General features: G+C 43.4%; 1 protein-coding gene across 1 annotated transcript in view; it reads right to left on the bottom strand.

Moving 5' to 3' along the window:
* Positions 1-4,826: 4,826 nt before the first annotated feature.
* FBP1 (fructose-bisphosphatase 1) overlaps positions 4,827-10,222 on the bottom strand; it is a 28,005-nt gene continuing 22,609 nt past the window's right edge. Inside the window, exons 5-7 of the mRNA XM_004283039.4 lie at positions 9,321-9,458; positions 6,731-6,850; positions 4,827-5,155 (exon numbers count right to left, since the gene is read on the bottom strand). Of these exons, the coding sequence (XP_004283087.1) occupies positions 4,964-5,155; positions 6,731-6,850; positions 9,321-9,458 (450 nt within the window). The 3' untranslated portion in view covers positions 4,827-4,963. The remainder of the gene's footprint in view (positions 5,156-6,730; positions 6,851-9,320; positions 9,459-10,222) is intronic.

Raw genomic sequence — 10,222 nt, 5'->3', positions numbered from 1 at the left:
GATAGTGGATTCATCTTCCTCCTTACAGTTTTATCCATTTTGCTTCATGAAGTTTGATGCTCAGTTGTTAGGCACATACACTATTATGTCTTGTTCAAGAATTGACTCCCTTATTATTATGTAATACCCCTCTTTATCCCTAATAACTTTCCTTACTTTGAAGTATGTTCTGTCTAACATTAATATAGCTACTCCTGCTCTCTTTTCATTAGTGTTAGCATGATATACTTTTCTCCATCCATTTACTTTTAATCTATATGTGTCTTTATATTTAAAGTGGGTTTCTTGTAGACAACATATAGTTAGGTCATGTTTTTCATCCACTCTTTTAATTGGTGTATTTAGATCATTGACATTCAAAGTGATTATTGATACAGTTGGATTAATGGAAAATAGTAACCATATTTGTTACTATTTTCTATTTTTTGCCCTTGTTCTTTGTTCCTATTGTTGTCTTCCTTTCTTTTTCTGCCTTTTGTGATTTTAATTAGTCATGTTATATGATTTCCTGTGCTTTCCTTTCTTAGCATATCAGTTATACTTCCTTTTACTATTTTTAGTGTTTTCCCTAGAGTTTGCAATATACATTTACAACTAATCCAATTTCACTTTCAAATAACATATACCTCTTCATGGGTAGTTGTACCTTATAATAACAAAATAATTCTAGTTCCATCCTCCTGTCCCTGTATAATTGCTATCATTCATTTCACTTATATGTAAGCATACATAAGTGCATATATATGATATATACATAAGCAGATATAATTGAATACATTGTTGCTATTTTGAACAAACTGTTGTCTATTAGATCAATTAAGAATAAGTCATAACTGAATACATTCTTGCTATTAGTATTTTGAAAAAACGGTTTTCTGTTAGATCAATTAAGAATAAAAAATAAAAGTTTTTATTTTACCTTCTTTTTTTCCTTCTTCGATGCTCTTCCTTTCTTTATGTAGATCCAAGCTTCTGACCTATATCATTTTCCTTCTCTCTAAAGAACATCATTTAACATTTCTTGCAAGGAAGACCTACTAGCAAAAAATGCCCTCAATTTTTGTTAGTCTGAGAAAGTTTTTGTTTCTCCTTCGCTTTGTTTTTTTGGAAGTCTTTATTGAATTTGTTACAATATTGCTTTTGTTTTACATTTTGGAGTTTTGGCCTTGGGGCATGTAGGATTACAGCTCCCTGACCAGGGATCAAACCCACACCCCCTGCATTGGAAGGCAAAGTCTTAACCAGTGGACCACCAGTGAAGTCCCTCTCCACTTTTGATGGATAATTTTACAGAGTACAGAATTCAGAGGTTGATGGGTTTTTCCTCTAAACACTTTAAATATTTCACTCCAAGTCTTCTTGTTTGCATGGTTTCTGAGAAGAAGTCAGATGTACTTCTTTGTTCCTCTGTAGGTAAGGTGTTTATTTCCTCTTCTGGCTTCTTTCAGGATTTTTTCTTTATCTTTGATTTTCTGTAGTTTGATGATGTTAGGCTTAGGTGTGGTTTTTTGGCATTTATCCTGTGTGTTATTCTGTGAATTTCCTGGATCTGTGGTTTGGTGTCTGACATTAACTTGGAGGAAATTCTCAGTCATTATTATTTCAAATATTTCTTCTGTTCCGTTCTCTCTTTCTTCTTCTTCTCCTGATGTTCCCAATATGCATGTTACATCTTTTGTAGTTGCCCCACAGTCCTTGGATATCCTGGTTTGTTTGTTAGTTTTTTTTTCCAGTCTATGTTTTGCTTTGCTTTTCAGTTTTCAAAGATTATTGATATATCCTAAGGCTCGGAGATTCCTTCCTTAGCCATGACCATCAAATTCCAATCAAAGCCATTCTTCATTTCTGTGACAATGTTTTCTTTAATCTCTAGTATTTCTTTTTGGTTCTTAGGATTTCCTTCTCTTTGCTTACATTGCCCATCTGTTCTTGCATGCTGTCTATCCATTAGAGTCCCTAGCAAATTTATCATAATTGTCTTATTTTTTTTTTGAATTTTATTTATTTTTGGCTGTGTTGGGTCTTCGTTGCTGTGCACGGGCTTTCTTTAGTTGCAGCGAGTGGGGGCTACTCTTCGTTGCGGTGCATGTGCTTCTCATTGAGAGGATTCTCTTGCTGCAGAGCACGGGCTCTAGGCACGTGGGCTTCAGTGGTTGCAGCCCACAGGCTCAGTAGTTGTGGCATGCAGGCCGTAGAGTGCGCAGGCTTCAGTAATTGTGGCACACCGGCTCAGTAGCTGCGGCACACGGGCTTAGTTGCTCCGTGGCATGTGGGATCTTCCTGGACCAGAGATCGAACCCATGTCCCCTGCATTGGCAGGCAGATTCTTAACCACTGCGCCACCAGGGAAGTCCCATCATAATTGTTCTAAATTCCCAGGCTGGTAATTCCAACATCCCTGCCATGTCTTGTTCTGAAGCTTGCTCTGTCTCTTCAAATTGTGGTTTTTTGCCCTTTGGTTTGCCTTGTAATTCTTTCTTGAGAGCTGGATATAGTGTACTGGATAAAAGGAACTGCTGTAAACAGGCTTTTAGTAAGGAGGTGGTGAGATGTGAGGGGAGGGACCTAGTCCTATGATTAGGTCTCAGCATTTTGTGAGCCTGTGCTTCTAGATTATGAACTTCACAAGTGTTTCTCCGTTTTTTTCTCCCCCCTTAAGTGGTATGGGATGGCTAGAACTGGCTAGAGTCGGGTATTTCCCTTCCCCAGGTCAGTTAAGACTGATAATCCTTGATTGGGTTGCTCTAGTTAACTAATTTCCCTTGAGGGCAGGCTTTGTTAAGAACAGAGTGCTCTGGTGTGTTTCAAAATGTTTCCTTCCCATCCCCAGCCAGAAGCCCAGTATTTTCTCCAGCATTCACTGTGGTATCCTGGTCAAGCTCCTAGAGGTAAAACTCACAATCCTGGGGGCCCCCTGTAGGTTGCCCTGAATTTTTTTAACTCTCAGAACTGTCCAGGCTGAACTTCCAGCAATCTGTTAATTACAGTTCAGGCTTTAGACCCCAGCACTGGCTCCTGCAGCAATTTCCCTTCATGAGTCTTTGCTCTGGTGAGATGTGACTGCCTGTTTTCACCTGTCTCGCCAACCTTGGGGACAATGGTTTGCCCTGTGTCCTTCCTTCTCTTATGGACCCAAGAAGAGTTTTTGACTTTTCAGCCTTTTCAGTTTTTCACTTGCAGTTAGTTAGGCTGGAGTGGTGACTTCCAAGCTCGTGACAATGCAGAATCAGCCCGGCATATGCCGTTTCATGTAACCTCAACATCCCTGTGTGTAGCATAGCAGATATCTTTGAGGTATCTGCTTAGCCCATGATCCCCATCTTGGAGAAAAGTGCACCCTGCCCATAAGAGGAAGATTCAAGACACATTTGCTTGTGTGACCCTGTCTCTGGCTGCAGCTGATTGGATCAGAGGTAGACATTTGATATAAGGTGAGCCAATCAGATTTTCTGTCCTGGGAACTTAGCTTGAGACACAGACACTAGTGAATTGGATGATAATGCTGGAACTAAGAAGGATGTGTTCTTTGTAAGCTGTCCTCCTCTGCAGTGGTACTGGACTTCATGAATCTTTCCAACAAATTCCCTTTCTGATTTAGTTGGCCTAAGTAGGTTACTTACAGTGAATATGGCCTTGACTACAACAATAAGTACTACAATTAACATTTTTTTAATGAAGAAACTGGGGTTCAGAGAAGTTAAAAACAAAAACAAAAAAAGCTTTCCCAAGCTCAGTCTTAGGATGGCCTAGGTTATGTTGCAATAACTAATAAGCCTGAAATCCTAGTAGCTTAGTACATCGAAGGTTCATTTCTATTTCACATCACAACCTAATGTAGACAGAGTGGTGGCTCAGACACCCAGGCTTCTGTCCTGTTGTAATACTGTCATTGAAACTCATGACTTTTAATGCATGAAAAAGAGTGGATGAAGGATTATTCATTGGGTTTTCAAACTAGAATTAGTATACATCATTTCCACCTACATTCCATTGGCAAAATCCTAATATATGTAGAGCTTAAGAAAGGCCAGATGTTTCTTAACATCGGATATAACTTGCTATAATCTTGGAATTCCAGTCCAGAAAGAACCAGGGTCAGCTAAGGGAGGAACTGTTTTTACACAGAGCCTAATAGAAAAGTGCTTGTTTGCAACCAATTGTATTTCCTAAATCTTGTTCTTATGATGAATCCTTTTCTTTATGGTAATTAAACCTTAGGAATTATTATATTATGTTAATTCAATGAAGTGTTATGTTTTTATAAAAAACTTATCACTGAGTAATAACTTAAACCTTCATTTGTGCCTCAGATGCTTACACCCATGTACAGGAGGCCAATAGGTCCTAGATGGGTACCACCAATCATATATCACTTCTCCAGTTCCCAGGAGGGCTTAAAAGCATTGCTCATGTTGATGCTGCACACCCAGACCTGAACAGACAACACACAGGAGAAGCGATTCATTAACTCCGAGTTTAGTGGCCAGACTGCCTGGGTTCATATCCCAGCTCTGTCGCTCATGGGCTGGTGACCTTGGGCAGATTACCTCACCTCTCGGTCCTCCATTTCATCAACTGCAAAATGGGTTATTCACAGTGCCCAATTCATAAGGTTGTTATGAAGATTAAATGAGTTATCTAATGATATATGCATTAGCTGTTATTATTATTACTGTTATTTGGCACAAAGCAATGAAGACTTTTTTTTTTTTTAGAAAAAGGAAGAATATGTTTATTTCTCCTCTATCCACTCAAAACATATCGTGACCATCTGTGGCATTACTGAGATAGCATTTTGGTTAGGCAGCATAAGGCATTACACAGCATTTGATGGTGAAAATATCCATACTTTTTATTTCTATGTCTAGGAATATCTGATGCACAGTCAGAATCGGGTAGCACCCTGTGAGATCAAAGGTCCAGATAAAAGGCAATTCTGTTTGGTGTGGGCAAGGCCAGCTCTTCATTTGGCAGCGTGCTTCTTATATAGCTCCAGGAACTCAGTCACGTCTTCAGGAGACCCCAAGATGATTGGCGCCCTCTGGTGGATGTCAGTGGGAACAATGTCCAATACAGCTTCCTTCCCAGTGGTAGCCAATCCTCCTGCCTTCTCCATGACATAGGCCATGGGGTTACATTCATACAATAGTCTCAACTGGAAAACAAGAGCAGCATTCTCAGAACAGAATAGATTACACAGAAAAGAGATCTGCTTCATAGCAAAATAGTGCAGAGCTGATCAAATGAACTGATACTTTCCCTTACTTTCCATCACAAGGTTGCATCTAAGACTGGATGGTTAATTTAACCATTTGGTTAAATTAAGCCATCCATCAAGAGCCAGCAATAGATTGCCTGATGCAGATGTGAGGCAGACCACCTGGGCTCAGGACCGAATGACATTTTGGCAGAACCGATGTTTCCCTTCTCTTTATAGCACGGAAACTGGACCTCATGAGTGATTCTGTGTGTGTTTTGGATGGACCTTTGCCTATTCTATAAGCATTTAAAAGTCCATGGTAGTGTCTGGCTGCAGACATCTGGAAAGCAGACTGGCTCCTCCAAACAGTATAATATTGTTTGCAACTCTGTACACATTCCTTTTACAATTCTCCTAAGGCTTGAGGGTTGGGATTTAGTATGTTATACATCTTGGAATTTACTTTTAAATATTCACTTTTTTATTGTATGCATTTTCATGCAGTCTGCCTACTGAGTAGACAGCTTTTTGCAGGTGTTTCCTGACTCTATTTCCATACAGGTGTCAGGGTCAGATTTGCAAAACTGAAAAAAAAGGAAAAGGAGGAACCTCAATATTTGTGTTAAGGAACAATTTTTTGAGGCATTAGAGAAAAGTGCTATAAAGCAGGCTAATCACATAGGTTGGGATGCCCGAGGTAGGTGGCTATGGTAAGAGTGAATGTTTTAATGATTTCAGTGAACTGGACGCCACATGCCATAAACAGAGATCTGAGCACATCTGAAATACATCCATTTCTAACTATGGGGATTATTCCTATTCCTTCTCTCACATTAAAAATAAAATAAAATAAGAAAAACCTGTCTGTCCTTTGGGAAAAACAAAGGGACAATACTTGAGAAGGAAACACACTGTCCCTCTGTGTCGAAGAAAAGTGGGTGTCCCTTCTCCAGCATAAGCAAGCACAGCCCACCCCCTGGCTTGTAAGAAGGTTGTGGGCATGAGACCAATGCATCAGTTGCAGCTTACCTGAAAGCTCTAGGTGTCCCCAGAGATGCTTTCCTTCCCTAGAAAGGTAGCATTTTCTAAGCAGCAAATGTCAGCTCACTAGTCATTTCAATGTTATGCCTTTTGAAAACAATCAAAGAAGACCTCTGTTTGGGATTCATATGTGATTTGCTGCCTTGGTAATGAGGCTGGACTGTTTCATTTCATTTTATGAATGGCATTCATTTTGCCCAAGCCAAACCACGTGTATCCAGTGGAAGCAGAAAGCACTTTTAGTACCCTCTGACCATAGCATCATCACTTATCTTTAGCAATGAAAGGGCTCTCAAGAGATCATCTTTAGCTGATATCACCTGGCTTTAACCAGGACAGCCTTTAATCTAGAAAAGAATATGCCACAGACATCCCTGGCACCCTACTGCAGAGCATAACAGCTACCATGACCTTTCTTCCTCAGTCAAATCTCCCAGGCTGCAAAGGAAATCCACTGCTTCTCAACCACTCTTCAGGGGATTTATTTACCTTTCCGTTGGGACTTTTCTTGTTAGCTGGGTACAAAAAGATCCCTCCGTAGACCAGGGTGCGGTGAACATCTGCCACCATGGAGCCCACGTACCTGGCACCGTAGGGGGCTGAGTTGTCCTACAAGGTTAAGACCAGCAATAGTTAGGGTTACAGAAGAGAGAGTGAAATGCCCAAGGTCGCGAGGCCCCTCCACAAGACCACCAGAGTCGAGAGTCAAAGCCAAACGGCAAGGGTCATTTATTGCAGGTTCGAACCTGGACCTCCGCGCACTCGTTGCCGGTGACGCTAAGAGGTCCTGGCGGAGTTTAGTACAGCTCTTTTATAGACCGGTACAAACATAGTCGCCGATTGGTTGACTTTTAAACAAAGACACTAGTCGCCGATTGGTTGACTTTTAAACAGAGACACTAGTCGCCGATTGGTTGACTTTTAAACAGAGACACTAGTCGCCGATTGGTTGACTTTTAAACAGAGACACTAGTCGCCGATTGGTTGACTTTTAAACAGAGACAGTAGTCGCCGTCTGATTGGTTGGACGGTTGCGGGGGGGGGGTCAGCAAGCGTAATTACAGAAGCGAGAGCGGCTGGTTAAGTTTCGGTTTCCTGAGGTTTTGTTTCTCAATTGGAAATACTTAAGGCGGGGCCATGGTCGCAAAAAGAAATAGTGCAAACAGGAGGACTGATGCAACCCTAGCAGTGCTGCGGCCTCCACCAGCCCAACGGCAGGGCGGCGGGAGGCTGTGCGCCCAACTTCAGGGGGCGCTCCCAAATGTGGCAAGCCCAGCGCCGCGCCCTGGAATGGTCCTTTTTTCGGCCCTTCTCCTCCGGAAAGAACAGAAAAGAAATTCCAGGAAAAGCACAAATTGAATGCAGGGCGTCAACTCAGTCCTATTCCCACCAAAGTAGAACATAGCCCCCTCAAGAGGTCTCTTCATGTCCTCTATGCTTATTTGATTCAATAGTCAAACAGAGCACCATCAAGGTGTGTGTTTGGGGCTGTGCTAGGAAATGGGATGAAAATTCTGTCCCCAAGCAGCAGAAAATGGAATCATGGAGACAGCCTCTTACATCTTACAATAGCTCAAATTACCTGAGGAGGCCCTAAGGAGGGTGTGGTGGATTCAGGCTCGGGGTGGGGCAGGCATTTAGCAGGACCCTGAAGGAGAAGAAAGATTTTGCAGAGCTAAGGAGAGGGGGCAAGGGTGGGGTTTTCATCTCTGCAGGAGCAGGAACTGCCCAGCCAAAGGTGGGGCAACTAGAGAAGCACATGCAGTCTGCCTTGGGCCCTGGGAGGAGCCTGGTGCAGCTGGGGGCAGGAAGGGATCTCTAGGGAAAGGTGGAAGGAGACATAATAAGGCTGGAGAGAGAGCCTGGGGCCAGCTTGGAGGGCCCTGAATGCCAAACCAACAACATCTGGGCTTCTTCCTCAGAACACAGCAGCCTTCCATGGCATTAAGCAAGAGTGAAAATGAGTGAGGCCCGGTGGGGCTCCCAGGCATGGAGGCCCTTTTGTCCCCCGTTTCTTGTAGGCAAGACTCCAGCCTCCATGACCTTCCCTGAGTTCCAAAGGGCAGATTTAAACAGTTGCTAATCAAGGGAGAAACGGCTAAAAAACCACCTGAGGCAAGATTAAAGGGACCAGAGAAGCTGGTCAAGATTAGGAAACCACCTGAGACGAGATTAAGGCGGGCAGGCCCTGCTCACACCCTAATCTTGTCAGAGACCCCAGCCTCGAACCACTGTTATATAACCCTCATCAAATCCTCCCAGGGTGGGACATATAGTTTTCTTTCTTTCTTTTTCTTTCTTTTTTCTATACAACTTTTTAAAAAATATTTATTTATTCTAGCTGAGCCGGGTCTTAGTTGCAACATGCGGGATCTTCACTGTGGCCTGCGGGATCTAGTTCCCTGACCAGGGATTGAACCCGGGCCCCCTGTATTGGAAGCGCAGAGTCTTACCCGCTGGACAACCAGGGAAGTCCCTGGGACACACAGTTTTCGAGGGCAGGAGCCCAGTGTGTCCCCCTTTGACTGGCACAGCAATAAAGCTATCCTTTTCTACTTCACCCAAAACTCTGTCTCCGAGATTTGCTTCGGCACCGGTGTGTACAGAGAGGCCGAGCTTTCAGTAACAAGAGTAGGACAAGATTGGATATTCCTACATAGAACCGTCTCTACAAACAGCCATTTCTTCTCTTCGTGTTCAGTGATTTGTAACCTCTTTAGAGAGATGCCACGATGGATCCTCTGAGTCTAGAGGTGACGGATAGAAATCCTTCAGGTGCCACAGGGCTGGGGCCTGGGCTGCAAGGACCACGTTTCGTACCAACTGGGATCAGGGATCCCAGCAGTGAAGCATGTTTTATTGCCATGACTTCATTCATCTGACGGACTTTACAGTCCTGATTTTCTTCTGCCAAGAGAAAGTGGCAAAGGGGTTGCCATCTCAGGGCAGAGGTTCCAGTCCCCAGCACAGTGGAATCCACCCGCTTCTGTCCCTGCCGCCTTTCTCTCCAGGGTAGATCATGAATAAACACATAACTCAGGGGCCCTCCCCCAACCCCGACCCCGCAGCCCTCACTTACTGGGGGGAACTTCTTCCTCTGGACATACTCCACGACAGCAGGGTCGAAGTCCTTGGTGTAGCCCTCATTGAGGCTGTAGATACTCCCTTTCTTTTTGATCTTCACATCCCTGTCCACCAAGATGAACTCTCCGATGGCCTGTGAAACAGGAAGGAAAGGTGGAGTCGTGACATCTCCTTCAGGCCTGTGGGAGGGGGTGGCGTGAGGCCTGAGGTCACGTGTGTCCTTCAGCACAAAGAGCTTGCTTTTTATCTTTTTGTTTTTTCAACTGACGTATAATTGACATAGCATTCTGTTACTCTCAGGTGTACAACATAATGATTCAATATTTGTAACATTGTGAAATGATTTCATTGTGAAATGATTTCTCCTTGGCCTGGGACACCCATGCCTTTGGAAAAAAAAAAAAAAATTGGTGCAGACAGGAGGTAGGATATCGGGAGAGATGGGCAGCTGAGTTACACCAAAGTGTTCATGGCTGCTCTTAGCTTTCCATTTGTTCGTTTCTATCTTGATGTCACTTTCCCCGAGCACCGTGAGTTTCGATTCACAGCATATATAGCTTCTGGTGCCTTTGCTCACTGATCTACAGAGTGCTTCTCAGAACTCAGCCTCCCACAAAGTCCCAGTGCTAAGCTGATGCCTTTAAGGCTTAGGTTCTTCAAAGGAGATTCGAGCTTTGGAGTAAGGTGTCACATAACTCCTATAGCTCTGGACTGAGGACTGTTTGGGGCTCCTACGCGTCCCTGATAAGAGAGTGATTGAGGCTCCGCCCATCTGGGGAGGAGACAGAGTTAAGAAGGGAGGTCCCACCTTGGACACATCTCTTCCCAGCCACTTATTCCCATAGCAAAGCTTGGTTCCTGTTGGAAGTAGAGAGGAAGTGGGGGAGGGAGAGAGGA

This window comes from Orcinus orca, chromosome 6, assembly GCF_937001465.1.
Source record: "Orcinus orca chromosome 6, mOrcOrc1.1, whole genome shotgun sequence".
Taxonomy (NCBI): Eukaryota; Metazoa; Chordata; class Mammalia; order Artiodactyla; family Delphinidae; genus Orcinus; species Orcinus orca.
Note: the sequence above shows the minus strand (reverse complement) of the source record. Positions and strands in the feature narration are given on the sequence as shown.